This window comes from Hermetia illucens, chromosome 4 (genome assembly GCF_905115235.1).
Source record: "Hermetia illucens chromosome 4, iHerIll2.2.curated.20191125, whole genome shotgun sequence".
Lineage (NCBI taxonomy): Eukaryota > Metazoa > Arthropoda > Insecta > Diptera > Stratiomyidae > Hermetia > Hermetia illucens.
The window spans coordinates 134,390,843-134,411,700 of NC_051852.1; the positions used below are offsets into that span (position 1 = coordinate 134,390,843).

General features: G+C 41.6%; 1 protein-coding gene across 2 annotated transcripts; it reads right to left on the bottom strand.

Moving 5' to 3' along the window:
* Positions 1–334: 334 nt before the first annotated feature.
* LOC119656260 (DNA repair protein RAD50) lies at positions 335–18,051 on the bottom strand. Of its 2 annotated transcripts, XM_038062678.1 has the most exons (14): positions 17,814–18,051; positions 17,649–17,733; positions 17,384–17,572; positions 10,751–10,928; positions 10,509–10,694; positions 10,241–10,454; positions 9,648–10,161; positions 8,926–9,593; positions 8,796–8,862; positions 8,376–8,732; positions 8,128–8,294; positions 1,557–1,817; positions 1,389–1,491; positions 335–1,284 (listed from the first exon to the last, which is right to left on the bottom strand). In XM_038062678.1, exons 2-14 carry the CDS (start codon positions 17,715–17,717, stop codon positions 349–351), a joined length of 3,909 nt encoding a protein of 1,302 aa, XP_037918606.1. In that variant the 5' UTR covers positions 17,718–17,733; positions 17,814–18,051; the 3' UTR covers positions 335–348. The 2 variants fall into 2 exon arrangements, with proteins under 2 accessions (XP_037918606.1, XP_037918605.1); XM_038062677.1 differs by having other exon boundaries at positions 17,649–18,051.
* Positions 18,052–20,858: the final 2,807 nt, after the last annotated feature.

Consider the following 20,858-nt stretch of genomic DNA (forward strand, 5'->3'; position numbering starts at 1 on the left):
AAGGCTAAGAAAATACCGAGTGCAGACAACCAAAATACAAGGATATAAGGCAATCTTGGTGGCAGGCTCCTCGCTGAAGTACTTTACAGCACTATGGGGAAAATCATATCTTCATTAAAGCGCTTCTTCACATGACGAAGTAATATTTATTCATGTGAAACCTTACTGATCAGTAAATCAGCAGGTGTAGTACGACTATATAACGTTCTGGTCTCCTTGGAATGCCGTACTCTGGCTGAGACCACTTAGGTCAAAAACAGCATTTTATTATTCAGGGCAAAATCAGAAATGGGATTAACCAAAAAAAAAGAATAAACACAAATTTTATGAAATAGTAACAATAGCTTTTTAATTCGGTCTGAATTTACGTATAACAGATTTCCCATCTTCATTACGTGTCACTCGATGATAGTGCTCAATTCTGCCCAGAGTCGAGATAAACTCCTCATCGTGTGTAATTATGATCAACATAAAATTGGATTGTGACTGTCGTTCCTCAACAATTCGATTTAACGCTTCGCACAATGAAAGAATATTATTACGATCCAAATTCGTCGTTGGTTCATCAAGGGCAAGTACACCGCAATTACTACTAAAAGTCTCCGCAAGAGCCATTCGTATAATAAGCGAAGCTAGCACACGTTGTCCTGCCGAACATCGTCCACGCATATCAATTTCTGAATTATTTTTCGATTGAATTACGCGATAGTTGTAGCTTCGTTTCTTGTCCGCTGCCTCTGTCTTCATTTCATCCGTTTGAATTTGAATATAATCAATATCGTTACCGCGATAAATTTGACGCCAAAATTCACGAATTAATCGATTGATTTTTTCCATTTTCTCCGAATGGAATTGCATTAAGGCGCGTTCCAATGCCAAACGATATTCGGCAAGATCATGAATGACTTTCTTTAGGATTTCCACTTCATAGTAGCTTTTGCGATAGTTTTTAACACAGTTTTTATATTGGGGCTGATTCAATTCTTTCGTGAGGTTATTCACTTGGTTTTGGACTTCTCCCATTTGACCTAGTATTTCACCTTTCTTTATTCGAATGTTGTCCTGCTTTTTTGTTAGTTCATCTTTTTCGCGTGCAACGTTCTTGAAATCACGCTCGCCCATATCTTTTCTGAGGTCATCATATTGTATTTGAAGTAGCTCAACTTTTTCTTGGAGTGTTTTCAATTCGCGATTATCTTTGAGATCTCGTTCAACCAGTTCTTGATTACGGATATCGGTTTTTAAATTTTCAATCGCCGTCGTTGTGTCTGATTTTTCTTTCTCCTGAAAAGCAAAAAAATAATTAAGTAGCAGATACTCTGTAGAAGTCAAATTTTAAAAAGGAAAAGTTCAGTCAATTTTAACGTAAACTAGTAACTAATGCTTACCTTCTCAGCCTGTTCATCAGTATGCCGCTTTAAGGTATTTTTCAAATTTTCGATTTCTTGTGCTAAATTCAATTCCGCAAGAACTTGCAGCTCTTTAGTGTATCTGCCATGAAGAATACAGGCGTCTATATATACATATTCTTAGCGTCGTATGTAAATTGAACTTACCTTTTAATTTCACCGTCGATTTTCTTCCAACTTTCAATTTTAGCAGTTTCAGTATTTAACATTTTACGATTGGTTTCCTTTGTTCGTTGCTTTTTATCAACCGCTGAACTGAGCTCGGCCTTTAGTGGCTTTAGTTTTTCTTCTAACTCAAATAATTCTTTATCAATTTTTCCAATTTGTGCAGCGATTTCATCTCGACGAGATTTGAGCTGAGTGAGAGCTTGCACTCCTTCTTGAAGTTTTATTTGCTTATCCTTGAGGCTGAAAAATATGAAAATTTAATTATTTCATTGATAGCAGAGAAGTGAAAATGAGCCACTGACTCTTAATAGCTTGAAAGCAATTAAGAGTTGGTTATCAGCTCGGAAAATGAAAAAAATGGTTGCACCCTTCTTACTTCTTCAAAAATAAGAAGAAATATTGATTAAGTTCATGATAATCCTGGATAACAAATAAATTTGAATGTTGAAACCCACCAACACGAGATTAAGAAGGGTTAGTTCTACCTTGTTGCTTTTTATACGATTTAAATTGTCCGTTAGATATCCAAAGATATTAAGCGGCCCAAGGAGGCTGTTTTCAGCACTCTTTTACTGGTAACAAATGCTCGCTCGAATGATATTGGGCAGCGAAAGTCGTAGATCTCCTTTAATTAGTTTAATATATCTGCTCGGCAACCAGTTTTTGATCGCTATGAAACCATGCATATTATTTCAATGTAGTTCTCTTGAAATCTTTTGCTAAGGAAAGCCTTCTTTAGAAAAAAAGACCAAACTCACTTCTCCAAATGCTGTTTCTTTTTTCGACTGGGCGATGTATTTGTTCAACATACGTTCTTCCCTTAACCCAAATTGCGATGGGATGAAAATATCTTTCTCATGTCCAAGTTTAGCTGAAATGTTGGGAGTAGAAGCTTCTCTAATAGTTCCGATAGAATGGGCTTACGTGTGTACAATTTATTGTTACGAAGTTTAAGGGAATAATTTGAAATCGGAGATCAAAGGAACGTTTGAAATTTTTTTCTTGAGCCACAATGAATATGCTTCGCATTATAGTCGTCGGGTGGCATGAAACTGTAGCCAATCACTTAATTTTCTTTGTTTGAACATATTTTTCATTTACATAATCATGTTTCCAGGGTTCATAGCAGCTTTCAGTTAGTTCAACTGCACTTTTAACCTAGGCGCTATCCGTTTTACTGAATTTCATCTTCGTTAATATCTTCCGGCGAATAAGTATTATCACCTTTTACGATAATTATATTAACATCCAAGCAGAGTGTTACTCTAAAAAACAATTTGGGCACTGATAACCACGACAACATGAATAACTGTCGATTCGACTTTTCTTAGGAAGGGATTCCACTCGACTGGGCTGAGTCCCGCTTTCAAACCGGCCACGTGGTCGACCGTGCTCTTTTCCTCTGATAGTAAGTTCGACAGGCACGCCGCACATTTGCCTAGTTGATAACACGTTCGGCGGGCTCGCGCCCCAAACAGGGCTATGAAGCGGGTGCTTAGTAGCGCTCCGCCACAGTACTCTGCCCCCGGCTGAAACCAAAGAGTTTCGGCAAGAGAGCCCGTGGCGAGACTATACAGCCATGCTCGACTGCTCGACTGGCCATGCGCCACGCCACGCTCGACAGCAAAACGAATGCGGCGCTATCGCGTCGTTCCAGTGCCGTCTGCTTTCTTGAAGAAAGAGTTCAGCCTGTCCAAGGAGATCGTCTTGGACTTGCTACCGACATCCAGTCCAGAGTGAACGCTTGCTTCCAAGCTCAGCCGCTTTCGGATGGCATAAGTCCTCACTAGAACCTGGGCACAGACTCCGAGTTTCCCGAAGCTGTTGGCTGCGTCTGCGGATATAATACACGAGTTATACGCGCGTCCCGTAGTCGCGAAGGTACCTCGTGAGTCCGCCAACGTGGCACAACTGAAGAGGCAATTGGCCGCCCTTACGGCCAATGTAGCCACATTAGGGGCAGAAGAATGCTCTGCGTTCGAAAGAGCGATCGAGGATTTATTCGACGGCCACCTCGAGGAATGGGCGTACGAGTAGCCCCACTCCGTAGTCCGTATCGAACTAAGGCGTGTGATGATACCATCGTAGGTTTGCAGATCAGGCCACGAAATGTACTAGCGCATGAACTTTTCTCGTGCTTACTGGGATGCACGGCATTGTCTACCCAAATTGTAGCAACACGTCGCCTTACAGTGTACGACCCTTTTAGTTGGCGCAATTTTCTGGTCTGGTTTCTGGAGCAGATGTCTCGGTCCTCCCTGTCTCCAAACCCAACAAACTAGTTCCCCAGCAGCTGAAATCAGCGTCAGCAAACTCCACGCCCACCGCAACTTATTGCTACAGGCAAATAGACGTGAATCTTGGCTTGGCTTGGACGTTTCCGTGCAGCTTCCCTTTGGCTGACATTAGTATTCCCATATTAGGTGCAGACTTCCTGTCTCACTATGGATTGCTGGTAGATATGTAGCATAGGTCCCTGATAGGGCTCAGGAAAAATTTCAATCTGCTTGAACAACAACACTCTTTCCATCATTTTTGAGAACATTGCCGACCCACGCATTTCTTTTTATTTTCTAACAACATCGAGGATTAACATGCAATAACGGAAAATAACCTCATTGTAATTAAGGAAGTTAACGACTTCAGTAAATTGGACGCATTAGAAACTTTCATTATCCACAAGATACGGGAGAATCTAAAGATTAATGGTGATTTAGGAAACATCAATAGTTGAAGCTACTGTAGCTTTGTACTGATGAAGGGGGTAAGTCGTGCTGTAGCTTTGTACTGATGAAGGGGGTAAGTCGCTTCCGAAATATATATTTACATTTAAAATTAAAAATTGTAGTTTGGAGGAAGCTACCCCTGATCTATCAATTTTAGGCTAGAATAAAAGGAACAGACAAAAATCTAATCTCTTATCAATAGTTGGCTTTTTTTTGTGAATTAGGTAAATAATTAAATCAACTAACAATCAGGGTCTAGATTTAGGTATTTCAGGACAAGCTGGTCCATAAGCACTTCAGACAAAAACTCACTTAGGAAGAGGACAACGAGTCTTCGAAATAAAAAAGTTAAAAATTTGGTCTTTTTTTCCCCTGGAATGATTTTGCTGACTCAAAAATATGAAAATTTTTATCGCACTGATGAATATGTTTACAGAATTGATTAATTCGGCAGTGAAGGCTTGACTTGTTTGTTTCATCGAGGATTTCTGGTATCTACCTGATAATTGCATTACCTGTAGAAGGCACAGATTATTTGTTTATTTATTTAATTTAACGAACAACAAACAGTAGACTCCAATTAATTATTGTCCTCAGGAGGAGAAAGCAAAAATCTTATCCTACGTTTAAAACTACTTAAAGTAGAGAAGTTAGAAGGACCAAGCTGTTCTGCGTTGTAATTTCGCAAAGCCTAGGAATCGGGGAATCAAAGTAGACTTCGAGCTCTGTGAAGGGCACGTTGAAAATGGTTGCGCTACGTGTGTTATAAGACGCAGGACGGCAGGTGATGTCGTCAGCGGCGGAGCAGTCCATCAGACCCGAGGAAAGTTTAAAAAATGTGCATAGATCCAGATAGGATCTACGTTGTTGTAGGTAGGGAAGGTTCAGAAAGCGGAGGCGGGAGGGGTAGTCCACACGAGGGAAGCTTTTCTTAAAGAAAAGGGAACGGGTGAATTTACGTTGCACATTTTCAAGGGCAAGATAATCACAGTTACGAGAGGGTGACCAGATCACGGAGCAATACTCGAGGGTATTCCTCACGAGAGAATTGAAGAGAGCTAAGGAGGGTTGGATGGAGTCAAAATCAGTGGAGGGGCGAAGTATAATGCCTGACAATTTTGCTGCTCGATTGATGACATCGTGGCAATGGGTCTCAAAGCGGAGCTTATTGTCGAAAGTGACTCCGAGGACTTGAGCGGAATTTAAGCAGGATAAGGAATGCCCGTTAAGAGAGTAGGAGAAAGAAGTGGGTGAGGAAAACAGCTTAAGTTCGTCTGCATAGAGCAAACAGGGACAAGTAAGGAGAGGAGAAAGGTCGTTAATAAAAAAATAAAAATAACAAAGGACCCAGAATAGATCCCTATGGGATGCCAGAGGAGGGGGAGGAGCGGGAACTACAGCCGCCAAAAGAGACGCGGCAGGATCGGTTGGAAAGACAAGAGGCAAGCCATAAAACAAGTAGTATGGAAACGTTTAGAGACGAGAGTTTGGATAGAAGTATCTTGTGATTTACAGTGTCGAAGGCTTTAGCGAAGTCAGTGTAAATGGGATTTAAAAGCCTCGAGATTGCACCCAGATCAGACATTCGATAGAGCCAAATGGCGAAACCGATCATGACGAGCCGACCCCGCTTGTAAACGGAACAAAGGCTGAAGCAAAAGAAGAGTGTAAATGGTATGCGCTTCTTGCCGTGAATTTAGACATTTGGCGACAAAGTTGGTAAAGTCAAGCAGGTTGGAGGCAGTGGACCTACGTTTAACGAAGCGGTGTTGCTCTTTCATTATATGTTGGCCAAAGTGGACGGACAACCAGTCGCTGATAATCTTTCCGAAATTTTGGAATAGGAGGAGAGGAGGGAAATGGAGCGGTAATTCTCAGCAAATGTAAGATCGCCTCTTTTGTGTATGGGGATGATGAGAACCTCACAAGCCGGGAAAATGATTCTCTTCGAGGCTTTTGTTGAAAATAAACGACAGGGGAAGGGAGACGGACTTACCAGTTTTGAGCAGAAAGAGGTTTGGAAGACCATCGCAGCCAGGTCCGACATTGGCATCAAGTTTATCAAGAGGTACTCAACAATGATCGGGGTAAGAAGGGGAATGGTAGGCAATGCGGGGCAGGCTACATCCACGATCGGAAAGGATTCGGAGGAACAAGGGGGAACATAGACTGACGAAAGGTAGCGACAGAGTAAATCACAAGATAGTTGGGGGGAGTTAGCTGAGAAGCCAGAGAATTTAATGGACGGAGGGGATAACTGGGCAGGGCAGCGGGAGTTGCGAATGTGAGATCAGAAAAGTTTCAGGTTTCCGCGCTTTATTTTCCACACTGGTCAAATATTCGTTTCTGGACTTAAGTATTAGGGATTTGACCGAGGAACGAATAAATTTGAAAAAAACTAAGTTAGTATCGTTTCTAGAAGACACTAACTTCTTCCTCGCAGTCTCTTTTTGACGTGTTTTTTGTGAGCTTCAGTGGTGAACGAGACGGGGTAAGAACGCAAGCACTTTGCATATCAACCACCGTCTGTTTTAAATCTCTCTAAATCCTAACTAGACTGGATTGATTGGTTTGGGAGTGGCCTCGTCCTCCATTTCTGTTGAAACCATTGAGCTTCCTCTTCTTTTTCTAGGAAACCACTTCTGGCAAAAATGCAAATAAGATAGGAAGCGAAACTCTACATTTGCGATTACATTTAAGCGAATCTTACACTAACTGTCGCCTATCCACGGTTTCCAGGAAGTTTAATTCTATGTTCAACAGAATAAAAGTGGTCAAAGCTCCACACATCTACTACATTTTGAACCTAATCAATATCTCTGAAAACTGACACACACGTCTCAACAGTAACAGCCAAAGTCTGTGAAAAGAAGATTAAGGGATGAGGGCTATTACATAGTTGCTCAATGGCATCATGTCCCATAACACTGCAGGCTGCGGTATCTTCTCACAGAGGGAAAACTTCCAACTACCAGGTAGAGCTAAGAAATATTTAAATACTGCTTAATGAACAAGTGGGAATTTGGCAAGCTATTAAAAGGCTCATAAGGAAAATAGCGACTATAAGGCTTTATAACAGTTGTTATCTAAGGGTGACCTAGCTTTAATAGGAACTTCGATGGAGGCTGTCAAAATTTGTTGTCGGATATGGAACACCAGCATATTTTGCCTTAACAACATACTACGCCCTGAGCACCATTCGAATGAGGAATATAAAAAGATCTCTCTGAAGGAAAAATCTTGGTTGGAATTTATCAAGACATTCCTAGCAAGCCCGGGTTCCTTTCACCTTTGCTGAGAATATCCCAGGCCAAAACTTACAACGGAATAATTACAAATTTTTTATACTACAATTCTTACCTCGCTAAAATTGCAGCAGTCCACTATGAGAACTATGAACGCTAATATGTCAGGGGTGAACAAAACTGAGAGACAATCTTATAATACTTTTATCAAAGCAATAAAGCCACACATCATTGACACTGCGTCATAGACAATAGCCTGACATCCGTTCCCTCTAAGTCATTATGAACTGCATCAGTGCAACATTGTTAGCTTGCCAGGGTTTTAGGAAAAAAACAAACAACAACAAACCCAAGGGACGATAGCATTAACGTGCATCACAAAATAAAATTGAAAACACAGCAACCGAAAATAAACAGTTTGATGACTGATCTCTTTGCCAACTTATGGATAAAATATCGTATAGTGTGTGACAAAGCTGATACACCAAGGTATTGATGCTGATATTCTTTAGAATATATCCAAATCACTCAATGAAAAGTAAGGACTAACCATAAAAAGCTCCTAAAATTTCTTCCTACCTATTCCTTTTCTCGCGCAATTGATTCAATGTATCACTTTCTCGTTCATATTGTGCCTGAAGTTCGTCAACTTTGGAACGATCTGCTTTCAATTCTGCACTCACCGTTGTTTTCTCCAATTGTAAATCATCCAGTGATAGATTTGTATCATAGGAAGGCAACTTTGCCTGTTCAAAGAAACAAAAACAAAATTGATGCGTTTCAGCCTACACAACTACACAAATTAAAGCTGGACAAAACACAACAACCTTTAATTTCTCCAACTCGCTTTGTAATCGTGCAGCATCTTTGATCGCCTCATCTAGTAAACTCATATCACCGAGAATCGCATTAACTAACTCTATATGAGCTTGAGGCTCGGCTGTTAGCATCTGGTTCGATTCAACATCATTTGTAGTTTCGCTCAATTTCTCTTCGGTGGTTTTCAATTTATCTTTACATTTCGGAATGTCAGTTTTAAGGGTTTGTACTTTTTCAATGACTGGCTTCAAAGACAACAATTCTTCATATTTTCTTTGCTCCTTTATCAGTTGCTCCTCTGTACGTTGAATGTTCTCCGGCAATCGACGAATTTCGTCTGAAAGTTCGGCTGATAAATCAGCAGCCTGTTGACAAATTGATCAACAGACAGTTAAACGCAACGGATTCATACATTAAACAGTGCCTACCTCATTCGGTTGCATGTCTTTATGACAGAGAGGACAACATGGATCATCTTCGATCTTTTGAATATACCTATGAAAATAACATTTAGGAATAATTTGATGTAGTAATCATTCATTCAAAATAAATACTTACTTCTTGTACATAGCTTCCGCTGATTTGAGAGCTCCATATTCCATCTGTATTTTGTCAATATTCTCTTTTGAACGAGCCAGCAACCCATCATAGTCCGAAGAATGGCACTTTTCATATATTCTATCTTCACATTTTTCAAGTTCTTTTTCAAACTTCGTTATTTCATCCTTTTGATTCTTCCTGGTTATTTGCAGTTCCTTTTCCTTCAGCTTACCGAGGTTAATACTCTTATTTAAATCAGATATTTGCTTTTGCAAGCTATCATAAAGATTTTGAACATTGCGCTTATAATTAGACGAAATTTCACGACTTGGAAACAGTTTTTTCAAATTATCGGAATGTTTGTTTTTGACACGACGCATTTCGGTTTCACGTTTCTCTAGTTCCTTTTCTTTCAGTGAAATTTCACCTGTTTGTTTTGAGATGGAATTAAGGAACGTGATTTTCTCATCAAGTTTTTCCACTGTCTCTTGGAATTTATTGACATTTGCCTTTTTTTCGGCGATAATTTTCTTGATTCCCTCCAAATCGACTGACGCACTGTAATCGTCATAAGTTTTAGAAATCTTTTCAATTTCACGTGTTAACGTTTGTAACATTTGGGCAGATTTCTCTATTTGATTGATTTCATTCAGATTTTTCTGTCGATCCCGGTCTAATTGTTTTTTCTGTTAAGAAAACCTTACAGTTGATTTATGCTTGAAAAATTAAAATCTACCTACTTGATCTTTTTTCGACACGATATCACTCTCAATTGAAGCTTTGTTCTCACGTAGTTTGTCTATTTCCTGCTGAAGTTCTTGATCAACTTTATCATTTCTGGCACTCATTTCGGATATCCGTTTTTCCTCTTTTACAAAGGCAGTTTCAATTTTCTTCAGAGCTTCCTGTACATCGTTGGGTCTTTCTTCGATATCATCATCTACATCTATTTTCAAAAGCTTACACAACTCAATAATCTTCTGGGCTCTTTCAGAAAGATAGTCCTGTTCTTGTCGTCTCTGGTGAATCAATGACGTCCGACGACGGTCGAGATCCGTGAACGCATTTTGTAATTTTTTCTCCTCAAACTTAATGGCCTGCAATTTTTCCTCAACATTTTGTAGTTGATTCTTTTTATCATTCATATTTTCCCGGAAGGAACGTATTTCTTCGTCCAGCATAGATAAATTCCCTTCAAATATATTTTTAATTTTCGACTGGAGGTTCTTTGCTTGCTCCTTCGAATTTTTCAACCTGGAAACCAAATATTTCAGTTATGCTTTAAAAAAACAATGAACTAAATAGTTTTATGAAGAGTTTCAGCAAGTCTTACCTTGTTTCATATTCGATCTTCTTAGCTGTAAGTTCACTAATTTCCCGCTCGATTGTGAAGATCTTTGTGAGACGATCCTGTATCGGCTTCATGTCCTCCTCGAGCCGATTACGCATTTCTTTCAAGTTATCCAATTTTTTCTGCGCCTGTTGCAGCTCCAAATTTTTGCTATCTGTTGTTGCCTTAACATGAGCTAAAACCTTTAGATCGGCCTCTGGAAATTGCCAGTAAGAAATGTCACATTCACATGTAATAAGTCTTTCAATACCTTTTGTTTTCAACTCATCCATTTGTACCTTTCTCAGTTTTATCATTTTCTCTATGGCTTTATTGTACTCTGTTGTACCAAAGATAGCATCGAATTTCTCTTTAAGTTTTTTCCCTTCGTCAAGGGGCCAACTGGATTCTTCTTGATGACAAAATATAACATTGTTTATTATTGCTTTTGATACTCCTAGAATGTATTCTGGACATTAAATTTGCCCTCGGAACTGTATTCAATCCCATTACCCATATAATGACACATTTCTGCATTTATATCGGCACATCTCTTGCTAATAGCAGCTTTCTGGCCTTGGAAGTCCAAGCAAATGGTTCCATCCAAAGTCTCAAAAGTAGGCTTACTACGCTTGAAGCTATATTTCATCGATCGACACACTGTATACTTTTCGCCCCGTAGTGTTTTGACCTAAAATATTTAAATTTGTTTGCCAAGGTTGCTGAAATAAACTCTACAATGTTATTTACATAACACGCTAGTCCCAAGCCCATGTAAAGGAGGAGAATGCGAAGTTTGGATACATTAATATTCTTAGTAAAATAACAAGCCGCGAAACTGGAATCTCCGGGCCTCAGGTATGAAAGGTTTTGTTTGCTTCTTCTGTGAGTATATTTGAGTGCAAACCTATCCCATTTGTACGTAGCCCGTTATGTATATGCATTTAGCATGTCAGACTACTCACTAGTGTGATATTGATATTTAGTTGCAGTAAATTTACACGGTAAAGTCGACTTTGAGCACTCCCCGTTTTTCTAACAAATCTCAAAACTAAGACCGGCTTCGCAAAGTACTAGTGGAGGGCTTTCATTTTAGACCCAACTGACTATATTCGGTGAAAAATTTGTACACCCCTCTTTTACATGTCTGGGGACCCCCTAAATCCCAACGTAGAAGGATATCGCTCAGTGCATGTCTGGGCGTTCACAGTTCCCACCTTCTCGCCAAATTACGTGTCAATCGGTATAACCGTTTCTGAGAAAAGTGTGTTTTGCAAACAAAACCTTAAAAATGAAATAGCCCATATCAGTAAAGGAGGTGGATCCTTGCTGAGCTCTCCAGGTAACGGATCCTATGAAAGATCGAGCTGCAAAACTGTGTAGAATATCGATCGCAGCATGAACGTGATACTAAACCCCGGGGAAATTGCGGGTGTAGCTTAGTCGATGTGGTAGGGCGACCTCGGTCACGCTGATAATTGAGCAAGGGTTCTTGAGGCAACGATGGCAGTGAACATAAGCAGACTAGCCTACAACATAACCCTAATAGTCCGTGTCAGTACACTTACCTAACGATCCGTGTCTGAACACTTAACATTTTTACGCTCACCGATAAAACGGAAAAACTTGCAAGAATTCTCCGAAGAAGTTGCATTGATGCTTTATGACATAAAAAGTAAACACGATAAAAACGACTGTAAATTCTGTTTCGATAGCCCACAATTTCAATACGATGTCCGCATTTCAATCTCTGAAATGCAACGCTGTTACAGAAGCCAAGCGAAGTTATGAACGACAGATGAAAGTCATTATTCTTTCAGCTGACCGCACGATCTATTCCTTTACCGTCAAAGATAGATCGGCCTGATGCTGAAAAATATGGTTTTTGGCAATGATATAGACAGCAGTAGGCACGATGTTGGCTTTGCGTGGAGGGATTGCCAAAAGCCAACATCGTGCCTACTGCCGTCTATATCAACATTACTGGTCATGACGGCCAAATGGCAAATTGTAGTTGGTGCGATTACTGTTAATCAACCATTGAAGGCAATTCGGCAGAAAGTTTAAATTACCATGCGACTGAATGATTAGCCAATACCATACCATACCCATACATGTGCATTCGTCAAATTGTTGAAATTACCAACCAAGCCTGGTTTGTCAAAAGCTGTGGTACGACTGATGCGATTTAGTCGTTTCTCTCAACATGCAGAACTAGCGTATCATTACCCGCTCTATAGATCTTTGGTTTGGTCCGTTCACAAGCGGGGTCGGCTCGTCATGATCGATTTGGTCATTTTATTAGGTTGGGGAAAAAGTAATGTCGTATTTTGCCAATAGATGACGAAACTTAAACATATCTTGTGTTGTACTTATCGCATCGAGTCATACTATACGGCGATTAGAAGACGACAATCTGGGCTACAAGTGTCTCTTTGACAGTTTTATGATGGTACGTTTCAGCTCAAGTTATAGCGCGTCAAAGATGGAATCCACCAAGTAAGAAATTCATCATATTTTACATTTTTACTACCTGAGCGGTAAAAATGCAACGAAGGCGGCCAAAAAAAAATTTATGAAGTTTATGGGTCCAATATTGTAGCGATTCGCACAGCATAGCGTTGGTTCGATCGATTTCGTTCTGGTGTAGTGGATGTCGAAGATAAACCTCGTACTGGTAGGCCAATCGTCGTAGAAACCGATAAAATCGTCGAAATCATCCAAGTAGACCGGCATGTGAGCATTCGCTCGATTGGCCGGGAACTTGGTAAGGACCATAAAACCGTTTGGACCCATTTACAGAAGATTGGATTTCAAAAAAGCTGGATGTTTGGGTGCCATACGAGTTGACGCAAAAAAATCTCTTGGGCCGAATCAACGCCTGCGATGCACTGCTGAAACGGAACGAATTCGACCCATCTTTGAAGGATCACGTACGAAAATCTCAAGCGAAAAATATCGTGGTCGAAGCACGGCGAGCCGACCATCGCCAAGCCTGGATTGACGGCCAGGGAAGGTTTTGCTGTGTATTTGGTGGGATTGGAAAGGAATCATCCACTATGAGCTGCTCAGCTATGGCCAGACCCTCAACTCGGTCCCCTACTGTGAGCAACTCGACCGTTTGAAGCAGGCGATTGACCAGAAGCGGCCAGGATTGGTCAATAGGAATGGTGTTCTGTTCCACCAGCACAACGCTCGGCCTCACACATCTTTGATGACCCGTCAGAGCTACGGGAGCTCGGATGGGATGTCCTATCGCACCCACCGTATAGTCCGGACCTGGTACCCAGTGATTACCATCTCTTCCGATCCATGCAAAACGCTCTTTGTGCTACTAAGTTCGCCTCAAAAGAGGCTTGCGAAAACTGGCTGTCGGAGTTTTTTGCAAATAAGGAGGGGGGGTTTTATAAAAGGGAGATAATGGAGTTGCCTTCTAAATGGCAACCCGTTTGCGAACAAAACGGCGCATATTTGACTTAAATCGGATAATTCTAAGTATGTTAAATAAAGCGTTAAATTTCGATCACAAATGCGACATTACTTTTTTCCCAACCTAATATTTTATCGTCGATGTTCTGAGCAATCTTGGTAAGTGAATACTCATTAACGCGAATTACATGGCCATACCATGGAAGACTTTTCGGCAAGTGACCACCAATACATTGCTTTCGAAGTGGTGGACACAAACTCTCGATGTGCGCCACCCCAGCGATCTTTCTGTGTATGGAACGTCGCGAAAGTGAACACCGGGAAGTTTGTCGAAACTTTGGGAACAGGTGGGGCCACGCTGAAGGGTACTCCTGGGGGCGGTGGTGCCGCTGCTGACACTGTCGTAAATTCAGTTATGAACCTGATAACGACGGTCTGCGGAGCCTCCATGCCCAGGAAAACATCGAGGCGCGGCAAACCTTCCATGTATTGGTGGACAGTGGAAATCGCAGAGCTCCGGAAGGAGTGTCACAGGCTCCGCCGCTTAACACAACGTCTAGGCGACCGGGAGGAGGCATGTACCATAATGATGGAGTACAAATCAGCCAAAAGGAGACTCCGCAGCGCAATAAACAAGAGCAAAGCTCGCTGCTGGCAAGATCTGATCGACGAGGTGAATGGGGATCCGTGGGGACTCGTTTACAAACTTGTAACCCGAAAAATCGGGGCTCTGCGGAAACCCTGTTCACTTAAAGCCGAGCAGATGGACCGCAATGTGAGGGCACTCTTCCCTGCACACCCCGTATGGGATGGTGACGTCGGCGCGGAGAGCGCAGAGGACTGTCCACTTTTCTCTGTAAAAGAATTGGAACAGGCAGTCCTCTCTATGAAAAATAAGAAGGCGCCAGGACCCGATGGTATTCCAGCAGAGGTGTACAAACTGGTATTCCAACACCGGCCAGACCTACTGCTCGGCGCATTCAACGCTTGCCTGAAAGAGAGCATTTTCCCTGCTCGTTGGAAAGTTGCGAGGTTTGCGCTGATCCCTAAAGGGAAAGGCGATCCCGAACTGCCGTCTTCATACCGCCCACTATGTATGCTTGATACTGCTGGGAAATTGTTCGAAAAGCTCATCAGAAATAGACTCGCTAAAGCGATACGCGCTGCCGGAGATTTATCTCCCCGGCAGTTTGGATTTAGGGCAGGGAGATCGACAATTGATGCTGTCATGCAGGTCGTGGACGCCGTTCGTCGAGCAGAGGCACATAGCCGCCGAACTCGACGGGTGGTGCTCCTCGTAACGCTTGACGTCAGAAACGCCTTCAATTCCGTAAGATGGAAAGACATTCTAGGCACACTAGACAATACCTTCAACGTGCCGAACTATCTCTTACGAATTTTGAGGGACTATCTGAGGAACCGCTCCCTGCTCTATGAAACATTAGAGGATCATTCCTAGGGCCGGATCTCTGGAACGCTACCTATGACAGTCTGCTTAAACTCGACATGCCAGAAGAGTCGCGCCTGGTCGGCTACGCAGATGATGTCGCAGCGCTTGTTGCTGGACGCACTGTCGGAAAGGCGCAAAGCAGACTCGGCATATTGATGCGACGGGTAAGCGGATGGATGACTACTCATGGTTTCAACCTTGCACTGGAAAAAACCGAAGTAGTCATCCTGACTAAGAAGAGAATTCCGACCCTGCGTCCCATATCGTTCGGCGAGTAGATAATCGAGTCAAAATCAGCGGTAAAGTACCTCGGGTTGGCTCTTGACTCAAAGATGAGCTTTTCTGAGCAAATCCAAGCAGCAGCAAACAAGGCTGCGGCTGGAGTTTCGGCGTTAAGTAGGCTAATGGCAAACATTGGGGGTCCTACCTGCCCTGCCCTGCTCTACGGTGCAGAGGTATGGGCTGGCGCTCTTAACAAGGAGGTATATCGTAGACGCCTCGCGCAAGTACAGAGACGGGGAGCTTTACGGGTGGCGTCTGCGAACCGCACAGTCTCTGAATCGGCCGTGATGGTGATCGCGGGAGTTATCCCCGTTGCCCTTCTTGCTAGGGAGCGTGAGGCCATATACAAGCGCAAGGGAGATGAGCCAAGGGAGGTGGTTGCTCGCGAAGAACGGCAACACACTCTAGACCAGTGGCAGTTCTCTTGGCAAAATGAAACTAGAGGCAGATGGACTGCGCGGCTTATCGGCAACTTAGGTGCTGAATCGGAAGCATGGTGAGACTATTTCCTTACCCAATTTTTAAGTGGGCATGGAAATTTTCAGTCTTACCTGCACAAGATTGGAAAGGCGCGTTCTCCGCATTGTGTGTTTTGCAATGGAGTTGTGGACGATGCCCACCACACTTTTTTTTCTTGTGGAAGGTGGGATGGAGTTCGTCAGCAGCTCTATTTAAACACAGGGGATCTCTCTCCAGACAACATTGTGGAAGAGATGCTGAGGACTGCTGACAGCTGGAACTGTGTTGCCCATTACGTTCGGGCCTTTCTTGTTGCTAAGAAGATAGAACTCGACCGGTGGAGGAGCCGAATGGCAAAAAAAAAAAATACTCCATTACCGCAAGATGCTGTTCATTGTCTTTTATAGTCGGTCAACATTCAGAACTATGGAGAGCGGCAGACCGACGACATTGCGGTAAATTTTAGATTTGAGGCGTTCGTTGATACGTCGATCACAAAGAACACCAGTTGTGGAACGCCACTTCCGCGTTAATGCGTGAAACAATTTCATTACGCAGTTCTCCACTGGCAGATAGCATTGATACGAGATATTTAATTTGCTCAGTTCTGGGCAGGTTACTGTAGCTAACAGCGCAATTTAAATATCTCGAGTCAACGCTATTAGCCAATGGAAGCCTGGAGTATGCTCCTCACAAAGGGAAACACAAAACCTTTTATACCTGAAGCGTCAAGTTTCTGGTTTCCCGACTTGTATATTGAAAAGATTACGACAGAATGGTCTGGAGATATCTCATAGATTGTGTGTGCCATTGTACATTGACGTGGTCTTCCTTTTGAAACTCCTCCTCGATTAGATCTGGAGTTTTGTCAATGTCAATCGGTTGCCATACACAATTTCTCACTTTAGCTGATCCTAGCCGAAGCAATGAATTTGTTTGGCAACTACCGTTTCCGTGTTATTTTTTCCCTTGGAGGCAATAGATGACAATATAGTAAGCTCTCTTCATCACATGACAAGCTTCCAGTTCATCGCGAATATTAAACAGTCAATCCGGTAACCTGTATAACTGAAAACTCCAAACAGATATCGGCAAACCAGGCAGCACAATCAGTTAAATCCTGGCCGTGAAAAGCGAGGCAAAATTCACATGATTGACAGAACGTCCACTTTCTCAACAGCCTACCCGGCGACTATCGGTCTGGAGCCTCATCCCACTCACGTATCTGCTTATCGTTCTTCTATGGATCGGCCGAAAAAATAGCAATTCCCTGCTAACTATGCAATGCAATGGAATCCATGACTCCAGAGAGGCCAACAAGTGGTAGATAATATCTAGGAACAATGAATAAATCCCTTGATATCCTTTCAGTATTATATTACGCTCCCGAGTAGTTCTACTGAAAAGTTATGGAAATAATGAAAATTTTGCAGCAATAAAACAATCTACGCATCAGCAAAGAGTGCTAATAATTTAAACATCCTGGAACCTTATAATCAAATTACTATTCACTAATTTCAACTCACCATAAGTTTAACTTGTCCCAAACATTCCGTTGCATTGAAAATCTTGGGATCATGGACAAAGCTTTTCCCCTTCTCACTTCCTGGTGGCGTATCACCCGTAAGTGCGTATTTAAGACATTCAATAATTGTCGTTTTCCCGCATCCGTTCTCTCCAAGTATCAGAGTAAGAGGAGAGGTAAAAGTTATGATCTAGAAAGAATGCAATTAAAATGCAGCCATATCAATTTGTGGTGAAATTCACACATCGGAAAGCAAGAACTCGTACCTGTTCATCTTCAGCTTTCGCACCGAAACTTCGAATGCCGCGGATTGACAATTTCTCAATTGTCGACATATTAGCTTTGCATTCACTGTAATACGCAATAGGACAGGTTTATCAAAATCACAAATCCTCCGAGCATTAAAAACTTTCCGCGGTAAAATTGCTAACCTTAGTCAACAATCAGACTTTTTGTTATGTTTTTAGTTGTCCCACGATGTTCCGGTAAGCTACAGCAGAGGGAGTTAAGTTCGCTGGTCCGGCTTACGGCGACCATACGTAAAGACGAAAAATAGCTAAGCCTTTGACTTATGTATGCAACCACCTATCAATCCGTAACGAAAAACGAAAGACTGCACGGGAGGCACGACTTTCACTACTTGCAAGACGAAGTTTGAAAACAAATCACAATTCCCTTTACTTTCTTCTTCTTTATCAAATTCACAGGAAATGTCTGTCACATTCATCAGCTCCTGAAACTAATTGGAGATTAGCGGTTATTAACAGCTATAGAAGTGGATAGAATTGTTGACGCTCGCTGTTTTACCAATAGCACATGGCTTGAGCTATACTATCAATTATTAGACAGAGGACATATGCAACTAAATCTATAGTTTATGCTGTTAAAGAACTTTGAATCAAAACGGAATTATACGTCCATTTCTGTCCCAAATTCAGTGAACGCAATGGAACATTTTGATAACAGCTATCCCTTGATAAAATTTCTAATCCTAACAAAATCTTCACGTACAATATCTAATAGGAAGACTCTTTAGTTCTGTGTTCCATTTGCTCTGAAAGGTCTTCCTCTGTATAGTGAGAATTTAACAAGTTATTAATTTTGCCTTAACTCATATCGTCAAATCCTTAACTTTCAATTTAATGCATCTGCTGTTCGGTTTCCTCTTCATCTTCCATTGAATGGACCAGAAATTTCTCCAATACCCATTTGTTGAACTTATCTAAATTTCCAAACAAATGGCAATTATGCAATGAGCAAAATTTTCATTTCTCTAACAAGTGTTTCCACCGTGTCATCGGTGTGTTCTGACTGGACAGAAACTCGAACGAAGAGTAGTAAGATACACTTTAAGAGAGGATTACATCACACTTTAAGAGAGGATTGCATCCTGGTGGTTTAACGTGTCTTCCTACGGACTGATTCTGTGACCCGCTACAACGGTACCAGTCTATACTGAGTGCATGGCTCAGCATTCAAGACATATCTAAATATCTACTAAACTAATCAGTACAGCACCCAAGTTTTAAGCGCACCTCCGTGCTTCAGCCCCGCAGGGCAGACTCTGTTTTGATCGCCTACTACATCACGACCATCATGTGAATTCGTTTTCCGGTGCCACCACGTGGAGGTCCTCCCCGGCCACTTGGTTTTGATTTGAACGACAAGGTAGTTGCCCCGTTTGCCTCTTCGCCACCTTAGAGCACCACTTTAAGAGAAGGTGACAACTCCATTGTTGGCTATGCCATGCAATGAAATCCACTATCCCAGACCGAACGACGATTGGCTCACCTTAGTAACACATGAGGCAGTGTAGACTTCCCGGAAAGATTTGGAAAAAAGGTGAAGCACAAGCAAAATAATATTTGTATCTAGGTAAGGCTCTGGTTATAGCCTTTCAGAAAAATAATTTGGAAATTTTTCAACATGTTCTAAAAGCTAAATTTAATCAATCCTATCAGATCCTGAAATTATCCACGTCATCAACGCACTTAAGCCCTTTGTAACTCCTGTAATTTCTACTTCCAGAGCGGACTCTCACTGGGTGTGATAGTGGAAGAGTATTTGCATGCCCTCTACGAATGTTGTTTCAGAAGTACCCGACCTAACAAAGAAAACACAAAGATTTCGGAAAAAATGTATTTATTTTTCAACATAATCTTCTTTTAGGTCTATATACTTAAGTAAGATATTGATTTGCAAGATATTTTCCTTTATTGGTTTATAATTTTGTGAAATAGATACAAATACAGTATTTCGGGGCCTCACTGTCCTCTTCCTCAGTGTTTTATCTTCTGAAATTTAATGATTTTAAGTTTTTTAAAGCTATTACTGCAATTATCCTAACATAATTATTTAGTTATGTTTTTTTCTAGTTTTTCCCTAAAAGTTCAACCATTATAAAAAATTGTTGACAATGCCGGTGTTTGGTCTTTTTTTTGGGAGGGAATTTTCAAAATTTGTAGGCTTTCGTACGGGTCTAGTGTCCTTGCGTCGTTTATTTCCTTCAATATATCGTCGTTTTCCATTGACAAATTGTGTTCTGGTTTTTACATGTTTAGCAAGCGCGGACTTTATATGTGGATTGCCGTTTTTTCTTGCGAATTCGGCCTCTTTTATGTGTTCCAACACCCGGACGAAGAGTAGTTGTTTGGACTGCCCTATATAAATCATGTCGCAGTCTGAGCAGGAAATCTTATATGTGCCGCTCTTTTCGGTACACGCTTTTTTATCTTTAACAGATTCTATCCGAGTTCTCAATAAGTATCGTCTACTAGTTGAGGTAAAACGGAACCTATTGTCTTGGTTTTGTGTTTGGCTCCTGAAGGAATGACTTGGCGTATGTTCTTCACTCAAACGTTTCAATAAGTTTGCATAATACTTGCCGTTGATGGTTGTTCCCTTTTCAAGATAGTCAATGAAAACCGTCCCACGCGCATCCCAAAACGATGCTATGATCTTGCTTGCAGATGAAACGGTCTCCGCCTTCTTCTTTGGAGCTCGTTCTCTCTTTTGAGTTCATTGTTTTATTTTTTTGTCTCGGGTGTGGAATAGTGGTCCCATGTCTTATCCATGGTTATGAAATGGCGCAAAAAATTTCGTTTGTTGTTGTGAAACTTCGCTAAACAATCAACTGAAACAACTTAAGGACACAGTTTTTGCTCGAGTCTGAGCAACTGCGGCACCCATCTTGCATAGAGCTTTCTCATGTCTAAATTTTCAGATAATTTGGGAGGCCCGGAACTTTTTGTAATGTTTACTATATCTGCTAGCTTATTCAATTTCTTCAATTCTCCCTGAAGGTTCTGCACCATTTGTAGACTCGTCACTCGGTCGACCACTGCGATGTTCGTCTTGGTAGCCCGTACGGTTCAAACTATGTTATTCATTGCTTTACTGTTGTAAACGAAGGAACAGACGCATCTAGAATAGAATCCAGTTCACTTCAAATTATGGTTGGGACATGCGATTTAAAC

What these genes read in the sequence shown, in the direction of transcription:
- LOC119656260 (XM_038062678.1), bottom strand. Translation starts at nt 17,717, where the DNA reads ATGTCGACAATTGAGAAATTGTCAATCCGCGGCATTCGAAGTTTCGGT. An exon ending in AAGATCGAATATGAAACAAG is followed by an intron (nt 10,162 to 10,240) that starts GTAAGACTTGCT and finishes TTTGGTTTCCAG; the next exon opens with GTTGAAAAATTCGAAGGAGC. An exon ending in TCGTGTCGAAAAAAGATCAA is followed by an intron (nt 9,594 to 9,647) that starts GTAGGTAGATTT and finishes TTTTCTTAACAG; the next exon opens with AAAAAACAATTAGACCGGGA.